The following is a 21,495-nucleotide window of genomic DNA, read 5'->3' on the forward strand; positions in this document are numbered from 1 at the left end:
AGCGAGGTGGCTATCTCTGTCGGCGCCGGAAGTAGCCTGTTCAACCTCTCTTTCGTATCGTCTGAGATCCCCAAAGATTGGAAAGCTGCCACGGTCATCCCCCTCTTCAAAGGGGAAGACATTCTAGACCCAAACTGTTATAGACCTACAGTATATCTATCCGGCCCTGCCATTCAAAAATCTTCGAAAAACAAGTTAACAAACATGTCACCGACCATTTCGTACCTTCTCCACTATGCAATCTGGTTTCTGAGCTGGTCATGGGTGCACCTCAGCCACGCTCAAGGTCCTAAACAATATCATAACTGCCTTCGATAAAAGACAGTACTGTGCAGCCGTCTTCATCGACCTGGCCAAGGCTTTTCGAATCACCGCATTCTTATCGGCAGACTCAACAGCCTTGGTTTCTCAAATGACTGCCTCGCCTGGTTCACCAACTACTTCTCAGATAGAGTTCAGTGTGTTAAATCGGAGGGCCTGTTGTCCGGTCCTCCGGCAGTGTCTATGGGGGTCCCACAGGGTTTAATTCTTGGGCCGACTTTTTTCTCTGTATATTTCAATGATGTCGTTCTTGCTGGTGGTGATTCTCTGATCCACCTCTACGCAGACGACACCATTCTGTATACATCCGGCCCTTCTTTGGAGACGGTGTTAACAAACCTCCAACCGAGCTTCAATGCCATACAACACTAATTCCATGGCCTCCAACTGATTTTAAATGCTAGTAAAACTAAATGCATGCTCTTCAACCGATCACTGCCCGCACCCTCCCGCCCGACTAGCATCACTACTCTGGACGGTTCTGACTTAGAATGTGTGGACAATTACAAATACCTAGCTGTCTGGTTAGACTGTAAACTCTCCTTCCAGACTCACATTAAGCTGCAGGGGCAGTATTGAGTAGCTTGGATGAATAAGGTGTCCAGAGGTGCCCAGAGTAAATGGCCTGCTCCTCAGCCCCAGTTGCTAATATATGCATATTATTAGTACATTTGGATAGAAAACACTCTGAAGTTTCTAAAACTGTTTGAATTATGTCTGTGAGTGTAACAGAACAGGCAAAAACCTGAGAGAAAAAAATGCAGGCAAAAACCTGAGAAAAAATCCAAACAGGAAGTGGGAAATCTGAGTTTTGACGTTTTTGAACCCTTTTGAGCCCTATCGAATACACAGTGGGATATGGTTCAAGTTGCACTTCCTAGAGCTTCCACTAGATGTCAACCGTCTTTAGAAACTTGAATGAGGCTTCTACTGTGATGTGGGGTTGGATGAGAGCTCTTTGAGTCAGTGGTCTGGCAGAGAGCCAGGTCCTGGTCACACGACAATAGAATTCTCCGGTTGGAACGTTATTGAAGTTTTATGATAAAAACATCCTAAAGGTTGATTCAATACATCGTTTGAAATGTTTCTACGACCTGTAATATAACTTTTTGAACTTTTCGTCCGACGTTTGGTTGGACCTGCACAAGCGTTTGGATTTGTGTACTAAACGCCCTAACAAAAGTAGCTACTTGGACATAAATAATGGACATTATCGAACAAATCAAACATTTATTGTGGATTCCTGGGAGTGCATTCTGATGAAGATCATCAAAGGTAAGGGAATATTTGTAATGTTATTTCTGATTTCTGTTGACTCCAACATGGCGGATAATAAAAAAAAAATTCTGAGCGCCGTTCTCAGATTATTGCATGGTTTGCTTTTTCCGTAAAGCTTTTTTAAAAATCGGACACAGCGGTTGCATTAAGGAGAAGTTTATCTATAATTCCATGTGTAACACTTGTATTTTCATTAACATTTATGATGAGTATTTCTGTAAAATTGATGTGGTTATGCAAAATCACTGGATGTTTTTGGAACTACTGAATGTAACGCGCCAATGTAAACTCAGATTTTTTTATATAAATATGAACTTTATCAAACAAAACATACATGTATTGTGTATCATGAAGTCCTCTGAGTGTCATCTGATGATACATGTCTGTTTGAGGAATTTTAATTATTATTAATTAGATTTCTGTTGTTTTTTAAATGTTTTAATTCATATCGATCGGGATTGTTAAGCATCTCCAATCCAAAATAAAAATTTGCAACAAAGCCTCCTTCACTCATACTGCCAAATATACCCTCGTAAAACTGACTATCCTCCCAATCCTTGACTTCGACGATGTCATTTATAAAATAGCCTTCTACACCCTACTCAGCAAATTGGATGTAGTCTATCACAGTGCCATCCATTTTGTCCCCAACGCCCAATATACTACCCACCATTGTGACCTGTATGCTCTCGTTGGCTGGCCCTCGCAACATATTCGTCGCCAAACCCACTGGCTCCAGGTCATTTATAAGTCTATGCGAGGTAAAGCCCCGCCTTATCTTAGCTCACTGGTTACCATAGCAACACCCACTTGTAGCACGTGCTCCAGCAGGTATACTCTATGTAAACTGTGTAAACTGGAAACCACATATCCTGAGGCTGCATTTATTGTAGCTGGGGATTTTAACAAGGCTAATCTGAAAACAAGGCTCCCTAAATTTTTTCAGCATAGCGAAGGCGCGACCCGGGCTGGCAAAACTCTGGATCATTGTTATTCTGACTTCCGCAACACATATAAAGCCCTCTCCTGCCCTCCTTTCGAAAAATCTGACCACGACTCAATTTGGTTGCTCCCAGCCTATAGACAGAAACTAAAACAGGAAGCGCCCATGCTCAGGTCTGTTCAACGCTGGTCCGACCAATCGTATTCCACGCTTCAAGATTGCTTCGATCACGTGGACTGGGATATGTTCCGCATAGCGTCGGACAATAACATTGACGAATATGCTGATTGGGTGAGCGAGTTTATTAGCAAGTGCATCGGTGATGTTGTACCCACAGCGTCTATTAACACATTCCCCAACCAGAAACCGTGGATTGATAGATGCATTCGCGCAAAGCTGAAAGCGCGAACCACTGCTTTTAATCGGGGCAAGGTGACCGGAAACATGACCGAATACAAACAGTGTAGCTATTCCCTCCGCAAGGCAATCAAACAAGCTAAGCGTCAGTATAGAGACAAAGTAGAGTCACAATTCTACAGTTCAGACACAAGAGGTATGTGGCAGGATCTACAGTCAATCACGGACTACAAAAGGAAAACCAGCTCCGTCACGGACCTCGATGTCTTGCTCCCAGACAAGCTAAACAACTTCTTTGGTCGCTTTGAGGACAATACAGTGCCACTGACACGGCCCGCTGCCAAAACCTGCGGGCTCTCCTTCACTGCAGCCAACGTGAGTAAAACATTTAAACGCGTTAACCCTCGCAAGGCTGTAGGCTCAGACGGCATCCCCAGCCGCGTCCTCAGAGCATGCGCAGACCAGCTGGCTAGTGTGTTTACGGACATATTCAATCAAGCCTTATCCCAGTCTGCTGTTCCCACATGCTTCAAGAGGGCCACCATTGTTCCTGTTCCCAAGAAAGCAAAGGTAACTGAGCTAAATGACTATCGCCCCATAGCACTCACTTCCGTCATCATGAAGTGCTTTGAGAGACTATTCATGGACCATATAACCTCCACTCTACCTGACATCCTAGACCCACTCCAATTTGCTTACCGCCCCAATAGGTCCACAGACGATGCAATGGCAATCACACTGCCCTAACCCATCTGGACAAGAGGAATACCTATGTGAGAATGCTGTTCATCGACTACAGCTCAGCATTTAACACCATAGTACCCTCCAAACTCGTCAATAAGCTCGACCCAGCCCTGTGCAACTGGGTCCTGGATTTCCTGACGGGCCGCCCCCAGGTGATGAGGGTAGATAACAAGATCTCCACCCCGCTGATCCTCAACACTGGGGCCCCACAAGGGTGCATTCTCAGCCCTCTCCTGTACTCCCGGTTCACCCATGACTGCGTGGCCATGCACACCTCCAACTCAATCATCAAGTTTGCAGACAACACTACAGTGGTAAGCTTGATTACCAACAATGACAAGAGGGCCCTCGGAGTGTGGTGTCGGGAAAATAACCTCACACTCAATGTCAATGAGTTGATCGTGGACTTCAGGAAACAGCAGAGAGAGCAGTCCCCTATCCACATCGACAGGACAGTAGTGGAGTTAAGGAGTTAAGTTCCTCGGCATACACATCACGGACAAACTGAAATGGTCCACCAAACACCCACACAGAAAGTGTGGTGAAGAAGGCGCAGCACCAAAAACACTCACAAACTTCTACAGATGCACAATCGAGAGCATCCTGTCGGGCTGTATCACCGCCTGGTACGGCAACTGCTCCACCCACAACCGTAAGGCTCTCCAGAGGATAGTGAGGTCTGCACAATGCATCACCGGGGCAAACTACCTGCCCTCCAGGACACCTACACCACCCGATGTCACAGGAAGGCCAAAAAGATCAAGGATAACAACCATCCGAGCCACTGCCTGTTCACCCCGCTATCATCCGGATGGCGAGGTCAGTAGAGTTGCATCAAAGCGGGGACCGAGAGACAGCTTCTATCTCAAGGCCATCAGACTGTTAAACAGCCATCACTAACATTGAGTGGCTGCTGCCAACATACTGACTCAACTCTAGCCACTTTAATAATGGAAAATTGATGTAATAAACATATCACTAGCCACTTTATATAATGTTTACATACCCTACATTACTCATCTCATATGTATATATTGTACTCTATACCATCTACTGCATCTTGCCTATGCCGTTCGGCCATTGCTCATTCATATATTTTTCTGTACATATTCTTATTCATTCTTTTACACGTGTGTGTATAAGGTAGTTGTTGTGAAATTGTTAGGTTAGATTACTTGTTAGATATTACTGCATGGTCGGAACTAGAAGCACTATCATTTCGCTACACTCACATTAACATCTGTGACAAATAAAATTTGATTTGATTTGTATATTTCACTGGTGATCCCCAAGCCAACAACTCCTTTGGCCGCCTTTCCTTCCAGTTCTCTGCTGCCAATGACTGGAACGAATTGCAAAAATCACTGAAGCTGGAGACTTATATCTCCCTCTCTAACTTTAAGCATCAGCTGTCAGAGCAGCTTACCTGTACACAGCCCATCTGTAAATAGCACACCATAGCACACCAAACTACCTCATCTTTTTTTTTTGGTTGCTCTTTTTTGCACCACACTATCTCTACATGCACATCATCACCTGCACATCTATCACTCCAGTGTTAATGCTAAATGCCTCTATGGCCTATTTATTGCCTTACCTCCCTAATCTTACTACATTTGCACACACTGTACGTAGACTTTTTCTTTTGTGTTATTGACTATGCATTTGTTTATCTCATGTGTAACTCTGTGTTGTTGTTTTTGTCGCACTGCTTTGCTTTATCTTGGCCAGGTTGCAGTTGTAAATGAGAACTTGTTCTCAACTGGCCTACCTGGTTAACTAAAGGACAAGTAAAAAAATAACAAAATGTATGTATAATTTCACAACATTTCTAACTCGCCGCCATTGGACTCTGGAGCATTGGATACGCGTTCTCTGGAGTGATGAATCACGCTTCCCCATCTGGCAGTTTGACGGACAAATCTGGGTTTTGCAGATGCCAGGTGAACGCTACCTTCCCCAATTCATAGTTTGATGGAGGAGGAATAATGGTTTGGCGCTGTTTTTCATGTTTCGGGCTAAGCCCCTTAGTTCCAATGGAGGGAAATCTTAACGCTGTAGCACATAATGACATTCTAGACGATTCTGTGCTTCCAACTTTGTGTCAACAGTTTGGGGAAGGCCCTTTCTTGTTTCAGCATGACAATGCACAAAGCGAGGTCCATACAGAAATGGTTTGTCGAGATCGGTGTGGAAGAACTTGACTGGCCTGCACAGAGCCTTGACCTCAACCCCATCGAACACCTTTGGGATGAATTGGAATGCCAACTGCGAATCCAGGCCTAATTTCCCAACATCAGTGCCTGACCTCACTAATGCTCTTGTGGCTGAATGAAAGCAAGTCCCCGCAGCAATGTTCAAATATCTAGTGGAAAGCTTTCCCAGAAGAGTGGAGCCTATTACAGCAGCGAAGTGGGGACCAACTCCATATTAATGCCCATGATTTTGGAATTAGATGTTCGACAAGCAGGTGTCCACATATTTTTGGTCATGTAACGTATAAGTCATAGTTTGCCTGTGTGCTTCTCTAGCTGCGTGCCATTAAAGACACACCACAAGGAACGGCATAAGACTAATTAAATCACTGTGCACTAATTGAAAAAACATGGCTTGCAGGAACTTTTCTCATCCTCCCTTATGAAAAAAAGAAAGAGAGAGCGTGACAAACTTAATTAGTAATTATCCGAAGTTGTTTAATTATCTCCTCTGGAGTCCCATATGAGGCCATGGTCCTGATTGTGGCGCTGCTGTAATCCACTGTCCTTAACTGAGAAGAATAGAGCAAGACAATGTGTTGTGGGGAAACATTCTACGGTAATCTATTGACCCATCTTGGGTTCTAAGCCCCTCGTCATGCTAAAATCATCTATATTTAGATATACCTGGCGTGCAGGTGATATTTAACAGCTATTTTGGGGGATTAAAGTATGTGATGGATCCTCTGTAAGAGTTTAAAATGGTGTGACGACGTCAGACATTTCTGTTCATTTCTCCTCACAGAACTCATTGTTTGCTCAATTGTTTGCCACAAACATACAAGCTATATCTAATTCAAGATAAAACCTTATGCTTGTAGGGTAATATAAAATAAGAAACGGCAAGTATGTCTTCTTAAAATATAATTCCATTTGAAATGTTTAGCCTTAGTATTGGAAACTCTAATGTTTATGCCATAGACATAGACCGTGTATACAGTATAAAGGTTTGCACTAACCAAGGCTATGTTCATAGAGAACAGAATACCTGTTTAGAGGTGTCACGCCCTGACCTTAGAGAGCCTTTTTATTTCTCTATTTGGTTAGGTCGGGTGTGATTTGGGTGGGCATTCTATTTTCCTATTTCTTTGTTTGGCCTGCTATGGTTCCCAATCAGAGGCAGCTGTCTATCGTTGTCTCTGATTGGGGATCATACTTAGGCAGCCTTTTTTCCCCCTTTAGTTTGTGGGGTCTTGATTTTGTATAGGTGCTGTGTAGTCTGCAGAACTTTACGTTTGTTTGGTATTTTGTTATTTTTCAGTGTTAATTTTTAATAAAGTAAGATGTTCGCCTACCACGCTGCACCTTGGTCTAATTCATCTAACAAGCGTAACAAGAGGTTTGAATGGTTTATGCCAGGTCCTTTACCGATGCCCAACGTCTTCTCCTCATTCAAGGAGAGCTGTTGGTGCAGGTAAAGGGCACGCTCCTCTGCCCAGGGGTTGCTGACGCATGCCAGATCTTATGCCTGGATAGGTATTTTACGTACCAACTAACCACATCATACAGGTAACTGCCAAAATAATGGAAACACTTGAGTAAATGGGGGATACAAATGATATTGAAAGCATGAGCTTCCACACGAGTGGGGATCCTGAGTTAATTTGGTTTGATGAGCATAACAATTATGTAAACCATATGCCATGGTTGTCTCAGTCACCAGATCTCAACTCAACTGGTTGAATGGCTGGTTTAATGGCTATTTTTGCCCCGTTGGCACAGGTGAGATAATTTACACTTGCTGAGAATCACTTACCTCCAACCAAATTAGTTAGAATTTTTTATAATTTGTCCATGCCATTTTTGGACTTTGAAGTGGTCCTGTGCAGTTGTAAATTAATCAAATACACACGTGAACACCAATGTTTTCAATTTCAACTTATTTTTGAAGAAATTGTGAATTGTTCAAGGATGCATCCTCCTCCATTCTCTTCTGCCTCCTTTTGAAAAATGTCAATGTAACTGAGGAGTGGAAACAAATGCGCTTGAATGAAATGAGATTCTCCTCCAAAAGTGCCTCATTAGGCAAACTATGTATAACGTGGTACAAACACATTTTGCTAGCTGTACCAGACATTTTATAGACTAAAATTGGGGGTTTTAAAATGTGTGCATGCATTTCTTCTCTGAGAAAAAAACTGTTGATTCAAAGGGGATGTGGCAGATTACAAAACTCTTCCTGGTAGGAATCCAGGTAAGAATTCTCGGCCGGAAGAGGCTATCGAGGAGAGGAGCAAACTCCTTTGTTCACCTATTAACAAATTGATATTATCCTGTTACACCCTGATCTGTTTCACCTGTCCTTGTGATTGTCTCCACCCTCTCCGTGTGTCGCGTATTATCCCCGATGTATATGTCCCTGTGTTTCCTGACTCTCTGTGTCAGTTTGTCTTGTTTGCTAAGTCAACCAGCAGTTTTCCTTGCTCCTATTTTTTCCCCAGTCTCTTTTGTGTGTAGGTTTTGACACTGACTCCGACCCTGCCTGCCTGACCACTCTACCTGTTCTGTCTTCAAGCCTGCCCATCCCCTTGCACTGTTTGAACTCAGATCTGGTTACTAAACCCCTGCCTGGCCTGACCTCGAGACTGCCCTTTGCCTGGTACTGTTTTGGTCTCTGTCCCGGTTTATGAACTCTTGCCTGTCCCCGACCTACCTTTTGCCTACCCCATGGTTGAGCTCCTATTTAGTCATCCATCTGCTTCCTGTGTCTGCATTTGTGTCTCGCCTTGTGTCCTTATATTCTCCTACATATGGCAATGACTTATCGGTTTCCAGGTCAGGAGGAGTTGAGGAGAGAATGGACTTATGCCCAATGGAGAATCTAACTATATCTAGGTTGGTCCTCATCCTCTACACGGTTTAAACTAAGATACTACATGTATGTATACAGTGTGAGAAGCCTTGTGAAAATCCTGCAAGTAATCCTGTAAATACATTTTAATGTGACAGCTTTTAGAGCATGACTTTGTGTAGTTGTATGTTGATGATGCTATTGATGCGTTGCACTTTGTTGTCCCCATAACGGTCTTGTAGGAAGCAGTGTCAGTCCTATGAATGTGAAATTTGTGTCAGCTTCATCATAATTACAGAGCACCGCAGTACTGCTCACATTCCGAATGAGCTAGAGAGGCTGTTTAGGGTTTACTGTGTTTCCATGCAACATCGCTGGCATGTTTTGGCCATATCACTGCAGCCTGAAATATCACAAATAAAAGATTAAGATTTCAAGGTGATGAATAATAGTGTGCTCATTCACACTGGCACAGGGTCCCCAGTCACTGGGGGGGGGGGCACAAAGACGACAGTCACAAAGTGCCCTCTGATTCATCTTGCAGTTCGCCTCCAAAGAAATCCCAGGAAGTGAAGTGATGATGAGATCACTCTCTGGGAATTCTTCTGAAGAGGGAAAGGGCCGCCAAAGATCTTCAAAGAGATTAATCAGTGTCATTGGGAATTCATAATTTGGGTACAGCTGTCACCCCTTGAACTTGGAGGGTCAATGTAACACAATGCATGACAGCTAACTAACGTACACCTTCCGAACTGCAGAGTAAATCAGCACTTATCACTACTACACATAAGGACACACCTGCAAAGGCTAGGCATTTTGCCTAGCTTTCTTTATGGGAGTAAAATAGTCAGATTTTCTAGAGGCATTCACAAAACAGACCCATTGTTTTGCTGTGCATCATACAGTGTTGTACCATGTAGTTCACCATATTTTTCCATATGCTGTCCCATTCTCCAGCCCTGTTTGTCCGTTTGTTTATGAAACCCTGTGGGTTTACATCAATTGTGGCATATTAAATTCTGATTTGTCTAATTAATCCACTGGGGGAGTTATAACATTTTTTATATATGCTAAATGACTAAGACAGACAGACAGGGCTATGCAAGAGAACACCCGGGATGTTATCTTGTCTTAAACAAGGTTTGGGTTTGTGAGATACCATGTTTCTCTGGATCTCAGTGACCACATCTTAATGAAATCTGATCATAGCCTTTTACATACTGTACCTCCACAGGGGTGAAGATAGTGAAGACAGCTGTTTGGCAATCATCAGTAACAGTAAAAAACGATGCACAACTGTCTAAAGACAAAATGTGGAAAGACACTCATGTTACCTGTGTGGCATAACCAACCAAAGACATGGTACACCAGGGGTGAGTTGTGTTTAGATCACACTGTGGCATCTGATTGGACAGTGGCTGTTGAGCGCAGAGATGAGTGTGATAGACTGACATGGGCAGCCCTGTAGCCTGAGAGCACATTGATCCAGAGGCCTAGTGGTGGTTTACTTGGCAGGATGCCTGAGGTAGAGATTCATAGTATATCTGAAAAGACTCAAATGACCCCAATAGCTAACAAAAACATCCAACAGAAAGAGGGGGGGGGGGGGGTACTGCCAATTTTTAAGCATTACCTTGGACCTACAGTAGTATTCCTTTGTGATGCTCTAATGTGCCTTACAGATTGTTTGATGTTGAATTAGTGAGAGATTAGTTAGGAAGCACTAATTAGTGTGCCCCTATAACAAACTGATACGTAATCGTTTACGTTACCTACACCTCTCCTCAATAAGTCATAAGCAGCAATAGCAGTCAATATGCACTGAGTTTACAAAACATTAGGAATAGAGTGGGGCAAAAAAGTATTTAGTCAGCCACCAATTGTGCAAGTTCTCCCACTTAAAAAGATGAGAGAGGCCTGCAATTTTCATCATAGGTACACTTCAACTATGACAGACAAAATGAGAAAAAAATCCAGAAAATCACATTGTAGGATTTTTTATGAATTTATTTGCAAATGATGGTGGAAAATAAGTATTTGGTCACCTACAAACAAGCAAGATTTCTGGCTCTCACAGACCTGCAACTTCTTCTTTAAGAGGCTCCTCTGTCCTGCACTCTTTACCTGTATTAATGGCACCTGTTTGAACTTGTTATCAGTATAAAATACACCTGTCCACACTCTCAAACAGTCACACTCCAAACTCCACTATGGCCAAGACCAAAGAGCTGTCTATGGACACCAGAAACAAAATTGTAGACCTGCACCAGGCTGGGAAGACTGAATCTGCAATAGGTAAGCAGCTTGGACTCAAATCCTGCAGTGCCAGACGTGTCGCCCTGCTTAAGCCAGTACATGTCCAGGCCCATCTGAAGTTTGCTAGAGAGCATTTGAATGATCCAGAAGAAGATTGGGAGAATGTCATATGGTCAGATGAAACCAAAATATAACTTTTTGGTAAAAACTAAACTCGTTGTGTTTGGAGGACAAAGAATGCTGAGTTGCATCCAAAGAACACCATACCTACTGTGAAGCATGGGGGTGGAAACATCATGCTTTGGGGCTGTTTTTCTGCAAAGGCACCAGGACGACTGATCCGTGTAAAGGAAAGAATGAATGGGGCCATGTATCGTGAGATTTTGAGTGAAAACCTCCTTCCATCAGCAAAGGCATTGAAGATGAAACGTGGCTGGGTCTTTCAGCATGACAATGATCCCAAACACACCGCCCGGGCAATGAAGGAGTGGCTCGTAAGAAGCATTTCAAGGTCCTGGAGTGGCCTAGCCAGTCTCCAGATCTCAACCCCATAGAAAATCTTTGGAGGGAGTTGAAAGTCCGTGTTGCCCAGCAACAGCCCCAAAACATCACTGCTCTAGAGGAGATCTGCATGGAGGAATGGGCCAAACAGTGTGTGAAAACCTTGTGAAGACTTACAGAAAACGTTTGACCTCTGTCATTGCCAACAAAGGGTATATAACAAAGTATTGAGATAAACATTTGTTATTGACCAAATACTTATTATCCACCATAATTTGCAAATAAATTCATTAAAAATCCTACAATGTGATTTTCTGGAATTCTTTTTCTCATTTTGTCTGTCATAGTTGAAGTGTACCTATGATTAAAATTACAGGCCCCTCTCATCTTTTCAAGTGGGAGAACTTGCACAATTGGTGGCTGACTAAATACTTTTTTGCCCCACTGTACCTGCTCTTTCCAAGACATAGTTTGACTGACCAGGTGAAAACTATAATCCTTATTGATGTCACTTGTTAAATCCACTTCAATCAGTATAGCTGAAGGGGGATATTTTTAAGCCTTGAAACAATTGAGACAGGGATTGTGTATGTGTGCCATTCAGAGAGTGAATGGGCAAGACAACATATTTTTGTAACTCAATATTAGGAAGGTATTCTTAACGTTTTGTACACTCAGTGTAGATTAGCTACTGTATGTGAATGTGAGTGAGCTGCTACCAACCAAAAACCTCACAGGCATATATCACAGACATTATCTATAAGTAGAGTTTGATAATACTGTGGCAACGACACTTAAACAGTGTTGGGTAGCTGGAAGTCCGGCTCTCAGTCTATCAAGTCTACAAGGTGAGCACAGCAGGGGAACTCTCTTTCCCCAGCCACTCTCTGTATGGCCATGATCTGGCTTAAGATAGAGTAGCTTAATTTCCCCCGGGGTTGCTATTACTGAAGACTCAACATGGCATATGTTATACATATAGCCCAGAATCACACCATTGTGCATACTGGGTCTGAGTGCTTAGCAACATGCTCAGCACTACATTAATGTATAGACAGCTGGCAGATGTCTGTGAAGTTATTTTGGTAAAGGTGAGAGATCTAATGTAAGTTATTTTTTATTTTTATTCTCCAGATGATTTAAAATAGTAAGCTTCAACAGTGGCATTAACATTGAGTAAGGTGCAGACATTCATTTTGACCTGATCTGGTGTGAAGGAGTCGCTTGGCCTGTACAAACACTGCAAATGTGTTAGCCATGGTTGGTTTTTAACCCTACACACACACACACACACACACACACACACACACACACACACACACACACACACACACACACACACACACACACACACACACACACACACACACACACACACACACACACCTCTCCATTTGGGTCACATATTATCTTTGAATGCCAGAGACAAATGCAAAAAGACTTGTCAATCTTCCTATATCCTTTTCTCCTCTCGCTTTCATCCTTATTTCTCTCTGGTTTTATTGAGGTGCCAGTCATCCAGGACCGGATGACATGGCTCAGCTGGATATGTAAATAAAACCAGGGACTGTGGACTCATGGGAACCTGCCTCTGATCGCAGTTCAATAACCCCACCATACACTCCACCTGGCTGTCAATGCAGAGGGGAGAGGGGAGAATGGAGAGAGAAGAGAGAGTGCACAGAGAATAGTGTTGAAGGGAGAAAAAATGGTGCATAGGGGAGAGGAGCAGGGACTGATAGTGCACAGGGAGTAGAAGGTAGAGGGGGTATAGGGGGAAGGGGAGGAGAGAGGGGAGCAAGGAGATGGGATAGTGACAAGATGTGTTGACTGAAAGGATGGGGGTGGGGTTATGGACCACATCTTGAACCATTCATCAATCAGGGGCATGTGAGAAATGCAGAAGGTTGGGTTATTAAATCAAGCTGAGGCCATTGGGGTCACAATGTCACATGTTATGCCTTCCAGAAACCTCCAGAGAACCTTCTAGTAATCACCAGGGTCTGCAACAGGCAGTCATGGATCAGTGGGTAGAGTGGAACACACACACACACACAAACAGTTCGCGTGGGTTAGTGTGATACTGTATTACTAAGAATGTACTCCTTCCTCGTCTCCAGACGCGCTTGCTCGGCGTGCTAGGTTCCCCAAAATTCTCGCTCCACTATAAGCACTGCCTCCCTCTCTTGCTGAGGCTAGCACACATACGCATGCACTCACCGCTCACCCTTGATGAATGTGTCTGGGATCACAAAACGAATCCGCTGAGATCTTTAGTGTGGCCGAGTATTGTATCGCATGTGCCAATGCAAAAAATTAGATAGCATTGGGAATCACGCGAGCTCAAGCTTCAATGAATGCGACCAAGGACTACGCAAACTCCCGCCAGTCACTACCCTCCACTCCCAACCCCCCATCCACCTCAGGTGCACCAGAAATAAAGGCACATATAACAAGATCCATGGCGCGCACATATCCCACACTACATTTATTGGCCAGGTTGAAAATAGCCAACTGACTTTTGTTTTTTATCAAACAAGTGTTCCTGCAAAATCCTGCATAAAATAATTCCCCCACTCCTAATCTCCATGCAACAAGTTCTGTGCAGAAATGGAACCCTATCTCTCCAAGCGTAATGTGTGAAAACATATATTCAGATCAAAGTGTTATGTAGATTTCAGAGCACATGAAAAAAAAAGTTACATCTTTGTATAATTCAAACTGAAAAGCGCACACGCATTGCATACACACACTGCTTTCAGGGCCGATTAATTGGATACGATTGACCGGTGCATTAATACCTGAGTCCGTGTAGCGTGGTCTGGCGAGGTCCCGGAAATGGTAAATGAAATCCAGACAGTTCTCATTCTGTACTTCCCCTTTAGAGCACAGATCAGACAGTAGTTCTAGTGCTTTTTGACAAATCTCGTCCTCTCTGTCGCCAGGCATTTCCCACCAGCATCCTTCTGAATGGAGGGGCTCTTATGGCACCACCCCGCCCACCAGAGAGTCGACTAGCCCCCGCAGAATCACACTAATCCTCCCGGCAGAGAGTCAACTGAAGCCCCAGTAGCAGCGCACCACTCCACCCGAAGCGGAGTCACCAACACCCAGCAGCTCAGCACCACTCTGGCTGTCTGAAAAACCAACCAGGGTAGCGGAGGAGGAACAGGTACGTATACTAGGTCAAAAAAAACATAATATTCCTTTATTTATTTCCAAACGTCGGGCATCCCCTTTCGAGTGTGTAGTATTCAATTGTGGGTTTTTCCCAAATCAAAAGTTGCCTATCGTACAATTTAGCCACAGGTTGAATGTCCGACCACTCACAGGCTATGAGGCGCCGTGCGCTGTCCACACTCAATTGGTGCTGAAAAATTGCATATGCGCTCTCTCGATGCGTGAATGACCGGCGCCGCGCAGCCGGTCTCTCAACTCACCATCAACGCAATGAGCGAGCGCGATCCCGACTCTCCACCGTTCAAATCGCTCCGCTTAGTAACGGCGCCGTCAACACTAAACCTCCAATGCTCTCTTTGCGCCGAGACCCCTGGGCTGGCATCCAAATGCACGTCAAGACTGACGCCCAACTGGCTTTCCATAGAACTGGCCCTGAGAACGAACTAATTAGGGGTGTTGACTGTGCATGTTTTCTGCTACTGCATTTATTTTGTATTGTTTTTCTCAGTTATATTCTATGCTGTTCTGTTTATCGCTTTGGATATGTTAGAGAGAGTGCAACATAATAGTGGCCAGGTAGGACTGTTGTTCTACATATTTATCTTGGGATATACAGTATGTCAATGCCATTAAGGGTGGTTGATAACTAATTATATTGTAGATTTGCACAATTGATCAGTAAGCACCTCTTTTATTGTGCAGTCAATTTAATAATTTCTTAGTCTATTTCAGTGATTGACAGGCAATGTATTAACCATGTGTGTGTGTGTGTGCATGCATGTACAGAATATGTATTTGATCTATAGATCTAAAGATGGAACTATAGGGCATTTGAGGTGTATGTAATACATTCCTGTCCAGACAGTTTTGTAAAGAGGAATGAAAACACCCTGTGCACCAAATAGTTCTTTAAGCAGCACAAAGGAGCTAAAACTACCAGCCCCATAGAGCCTTATACAGGAGTCGAATCAGACTCCATAATGAATGAGAGCAAACCCTTTCCATCCCGGAGGGCATGGTTACCTCATAAAGAGCAACACATTAAATAAAGCTTATCACCATTGGACACTTTAACATTATTTTTGTCGCTTCGGTACTATATTCACTTAACAACCATTGATCCAAAATATATGTTTAATGTGAAATATAATGAGTACATTGGTTTAATCACCAAAACACAACATAATGATATCTTCTCAATGTCATTATTTTAACAACCAGTTCATCAAAAGCAAAACTTTTAAGATAAATTGCTCTTTGGATGTTATATGCTATATTACAGTACAAATTCTTCCACTACTCATTCAAATTGACTAAACATAAAATGTAAATTTCTATCCCATGTGTGTCAATGGTGTGACCATTGAAGACCTCTTTACAATGTAATCAAATTAAACAAATTAAAGAAACCTAGTGTTTTAAGGCATTAGTTTGTATCAAGCCTGTATTGAGCATTTGGACATAGGTTGTCATTGAAATCACAGTAAATATCCTCATTGTTCATGCAGCTGGGGAAAAACCTTTTGGCATGGTGAATCCAAGCCTACATACTGTAGGTCTGGATTTAAGTCATTGCATATCTCATCCATGGCCTGAATGAGGCTGTTACTCTCATGGGGATGGCAATCATACATTTTCCATTGTAAACATGTATTGTAGTGGTCTTGTGCGTGGCTCAGTTGACGAGAGCATGGCATTAGCACCACCAGAGTTGTGGGTTAGATTCCCACTGGGGACACATACCAAAAGGTAAAAAATGTCTGCTGCGTAAATGGCATAGATTGCTGTGAAAAAGTATTTTCCCCCATTCTATTTTTCTCTATTTGTGCATATTTGTTTATACTGAATGTTATCAGAGCTTCAACCAAAACCTAATAATAAATAAAGGGTTCCTGAGTTTACAAATAACAACAAAAAATTGATACATATTTTACTTATTTAATTAACAAAGTTATGCAACATCTAATTCCCCTGTGTGAAAAAGTAATTGCCCCCTTACACTCAATATCTGTTTTTTTTTCTTCATATTGTGTTATTGACTGTACGTTTGTTTATTCCATGTGTAACTCTGTGTTGTTGTTTGTGTCGCACTGCTTTGCTTTATCTTGGCCAGGTCGCAGTTGCAAATGAGAACTTGTTCTCAACTGGCCGACCTGGTTAAATAAAGGTGAAATAAAAAACATAGGGAAAAAAACAGTGTGTGCCACTTATAGCTGCAATGACTGCAACCAAATGCTTCCTGTGGTTGTTGATCAGTCTCCCACCACACCATGGGGGGGGGGGGAGAAGAGGGTAGAGTAGAAGGGAGAGGGGAGCAAGGAGATGGGAGAGTGAAGAGAGGTTTTGACTGAAAGGATGGGGGTGGGGTTACGGGCCACATCTTGAACCATTCATCAATCAGGGGCATGTGAGAAATGCAGAAGGTTGGGCTATTAGATCAGGCTCAGGCCATTGGGGTCACAATATGTCACATTTTATGCCTTCCAGAAATGCATGCCACACTGCTTTAAAACTCAGTGGCATTTTGGGGTTTTTAAGCATGAACTCCTCGTTTCAGGTCCCACAACAACATCAGAATTGGGATTAGATCTGGATTTTGACAAGGCCATTCCAAAACTTCCAATTTGTTGCTTTTTAACTATTTTCATGTCGTCTTGATTGCGCTTCAGCTCACAGACGGATGGCCTTACATTCTCCTGTATAATTCACTGATACAGAGCATAATTCATAAGTCGTGAAGGTCCTGAGGCAGAAAAGCATCTCCAAACCACCACACATACTTGACCGTTGGTATGAAGTTCTTACTGTGTAATGCAGTGTTTGGTTTTCACCAGACATAATGGTTCCCATCTTGTCCAAAAAGTTTACTCAAGTTTGCAAAAAAAAGCACCTGGAAGCACCTGGATGATCATCAAGACACTTGGAAGAATGTTCTATGGACAGCTGAGTCAATAGTATAGCATTTTGGACGACATGGCCAATGCAATTTTAGTAAATCAGTATAACCCACCCTACTTTACAGACATTTTTATTATGTAGTTTTTAAAATCTGTATTAGACAAACCAGTTTGTTTACCTGTAAAATCTACAGGTTTACCAAACGTTTAAGTAATCAGCAATTAAAAGCAGTCGGATTAAGTAATAGTAAAATGTATTTTAACAAAAGAGAATATAATCATTTAGTTTCTATTAACATGTATTGGGATGTCAAACATGTATTTCTAGGTGAAAAAGTAACTGTGCTTTTGTGTATTGTACTTTGTCAATTGAAATTGTGCTCAGAGTTTTGAAACAACTGCCTTTTTGATGATCTGTTTTGAGTTTTGTACGAAGAGTGAAAATTGCACCAAAAGGCCAAAAAATGTATGTATTCGGCATTCAGTGAAATCATAGACTTCTTTGTTTCATATAATTCATTTGAAGAGAAACCAGGGTTTGGTTATTCCCATGATCCAAGTGTATTTTAATATATAATTTTTTTACCTCTATTTATCTGGGCAAGTCAGTTAAAAATAAATTCTTATTTTCAATGGTGGCCTAGAAACAGTGGGTTAACTGCCTTGTTCGGGGGCAGAATGACAGAATGACCTTGTCAGCTCAGGGATTTGATTTTGCAACCTTTTGGTTACTAGTCCAGCACTCTAACCACTAGGCTACCTGCCGCCCCAACATTTCAATGGAACATTGTCAGATACAGTGCATTCGGAAAGAACTCAGACCCTTTGACTTTTTCCACATTTTGTAACGTTATAGACTTATTTTAAAATGTATTAAATCGTTTTTTCCCCTCATCAATCTACATACAATACCCCATACAATACCCCATATAATACCCCAGGCTTATACATGTTTTATCAAAAATGTACGTAAGTATTCAGACACTTTACTCAGTACTTTGTTGTGTGACGACCCTCCCACTCTGTCTGCCGTATTCTTTCTCTTTGCTCTGGTGTCGGTGGGCAGAGCTGGGAGGGTCGTCAGCGAACTGGGACACACCTGGGCCCGGGTGTGTCCTGGGTTAAATAGTCCTTTTCCCCATTCATTGAGGAGACTCTCTCCATGCAGACACACTGTTGAATTTTGGTTGTGGCATTTTTGTGACTGGTTTGTTTGCGTGCTTTGGCATCTTTCAACACTCCTCATTATCACATCTATACACGCAACCACTCACTTACACTACTGATTATTGACTACACACACCATTTGTATATAGGTTTATTTGTACGTATATAGCTTACCTCAGTTAATAAATATATTTTTGTTATTCATTATCGCCACGTTGTCTCCCTTTTTGTTACGGGCTTCGAGCTGGTTCGTAACAGATGAAGCTACCTTTGGCAGCCTCGAGTCTTCTTGGGTTTGACACTACAAGCTTGGAAAACCTGTATCTGGGGAGTTTCTCCCATTCTTCTCTGCAGATCCTCTCAATCTCTGACAGGTTGGATGGGGAGTGATGCTGCACAGCTATTTTCAGGTCTCTCCAGAGATGTTTGATCGGGTTCAAGTCCGGGCTCTGGTTGGGCCACTCAAGGAGATTCAGATACTTGTCCCGAAGCCATTCCTGCATTGTCTTGACTGTGTGCTCAGGGTCTTTGTCCTGTTGGAAGGTGAACCTTCACCCCAGTCTGAGGTCCTGTGCACTCTGAAGCAGGTCTTTTATCAAGGATCTCACTGTACTTTGCTCCATTCTTCTTTCCCTCGATCCTGACTAGTCTCCCAGTCCCTGCCACTGAAAAAGATCCACACAGCATGATGCTGCCAACACCATGCTTCACCGTAGAGATGGTGCCAGGTTTCCTTCAGACGTGACGCTCGGCATTCAGACCAAAGAGTTGAATCTTGTTTCAGATGATCTGAGTTCTTTAGGTGCCTTTTGGCAAACTCCAAGCGGGCTGTCATGTGCTTTTTACTGAGGAATGGCTTCCGTCTGTCCACTCTGACATAAACGCCTGATTGGTGGAGTGCTGCAGAGATGGTTGTCATTCTAGAAGGTTCTCCCATCTCCACAGAATATCTCTGGAGCTCATCCACAGGTGGACGCCAGTCCCGTTGTAGAAGCATCAAGGATTATCATGAGCTCAATTTCGAGTCTGAATATCTATCTTAAACTTCTTAGGGATAGCCCCCTTTTTTAAATTTTGACTAAATGATCTAACTGCCTGTAGCTCAGGCCCTGAAAAAGGTGTTCTTGGTACCATTTGAAAGGAAACACTTTGAAGTTTGTGGAAATGTGAATTGATTATAGGAGAATACAATGCAATAGATCTGGTAGAAGAAAATACAAAGAAAAATACATTCAGTGTTTTTTTTACCGCCATCTTTGAAATGGAAGAGAAAGGTCACTGTTTTAGCCATCACTCTGGTTGTAATTCCGATAGTGTCCACAAGATGGTAGCAGTGTACGTGCAGATGGATAACCAGATGGATAACTTGGAGTATGACTGATCCTCAAGACTTTTAGTGTGAAGTCCCCAGGTACAGTGCATTGCGAAAGTATTCGGCCCCCTTGAACTTTGCGACCTTTTGCCACATTTCATGCTTCAAACATAAAGATATAAAACTGTATTTTTTTGTGAAGAATCAACAACAAGTGGGACACAATCGTGAAGTGGAACGACATTTATTGGATATTTCAAACTTTTTTTAACAAATCAAAAACTGAAAAATTGGGCGTGCAAAATTATTCAGCCCCTTTACTTTCAGTGCAGCAAACTCTCTCCAGAAGTTCAGTGAGGATCTCTGAATGATCCAATGTTGACCTAAATGACTAATGATGATAAATACAATCCACCTGTGTGTAATCAAGTCTCCGTATAAATGCACCTGCACTGTGATAGTCTCAGAGGTCCGTTAAAAGCGCAGAGAAGAACAAGGAACACACCAGGCAGGTCCGAGATACTGTTGTGAAGAAGTTTAAAGCCAGATTTGGATACAAAAAGATTTCCCAAGCTTTAAACATCCCAAGGAGCACTGTGCAAGCGATAATATTGAAATGGAAGGAGTATCAGACCACTGCAAATCTACCAAGACCTGGCCGTCCCTCTAAACTTTCAGCTCATACAAGGAGAAGACTGATCAGAGATGCAGCCAAGAGGCCCATGATCACTCTGGATGAACTGCAGAGACCTACAGCTGAGGTGGGAGACTGTCCATAGGACAACAATCATTTGTATATTGCACAAATCTGGCCTTTATGGAAGAGTGGCAAGAAGAAAGCCATTTCTTAAAGATATCCATAAAAAGTGTCGTTTAAAGTTTGCCACAAGCCACCTGGGAGACACACCAAACATGTGGAAGAAGGTGCTCTGGTCAGATGAAACCAAAATTGAACTTTTTGGCAACAATGCAAAATGTTATGTTTGGCGTAAAAGCAACACAGCCCTGAACACACCATCCCCACTGTCAAACATGGTGGTGGCAGCATCATGGTTTGGGCCTGCTTTTCTTCAGCAGGGACAGGGAAGATGGTTAAAATTGATGGGAAGATGGATGGAGCCAAATACAGGACCATTCTGGAAGAAAACCTGATGGAGTCCGCAAAAGACCTGAGACTGGGACGGAGATTTGTCTTCCAACAAGACAATGATCCAAAACATAAAGCAAAATCTACAATGGAATGGTTCAAAAATAAACATATCCAGGTGTTAGAATGGCCAAGTCAAAGTCCAGACCTGAATCCAATCGAGAATCTGTGGAAAGAACTGAAAACTGCTGTTCACAAATGCTCTCCATCCAACCTCACTGAGCTCGAGCTGTTTTGCAAGGAGGAATGGGAAAAATGTTCAGTCTCTCGATGTGCAAAACTGATAGAGACATACTCCAAGCGACTTACAGCTGTAATCGCAGCAAAAGGTGGCGCTACAAAGTAT

General features: G+C 42.7%; 1 protein-coding gene across 1 annotated transcript in view; it reads right to left on the reverse strand.

Moving 5' to 3' along the window:
• Positions 1-14,422, reverse strand: part of LOC139384550 (synaptotagmin-9-like) — a 49,695-nt gene extending 35,273 nt beyond the window's left edge. Inside the window, exon 1 of the mRNA XM_071129392.1 lies at positions 14,248-14,422. Within this exon, the coding sequence (XP_070985493.1) occupies positions 14,248-14,395 (148 nt within the window). The 5' untranslated portion in view covers positions 14,396-14,422. The remainder of the gene's footprint in view (positions 1-14,247) is intronic.
• Positions 14,423-21,495: the final 7,073 nt, after the last annotated feature.

This window comes from Oncorhynchus clarkii, chromosome 26, assembly GCF_045791955.1.
Source record: "Oncorhynchus clarkii lewisi isolate Uvic-CL-2024 chromosome 26, UVic_Ocla_1.0, whole genome shotgun sequence".
Lineage (NCBI taxonomy): Eukaryota > Metazoa > Chordata > Actinopteri > Salmoniformes > Salmonidae > Oncorhynchus > Oncorhynchus clarkii.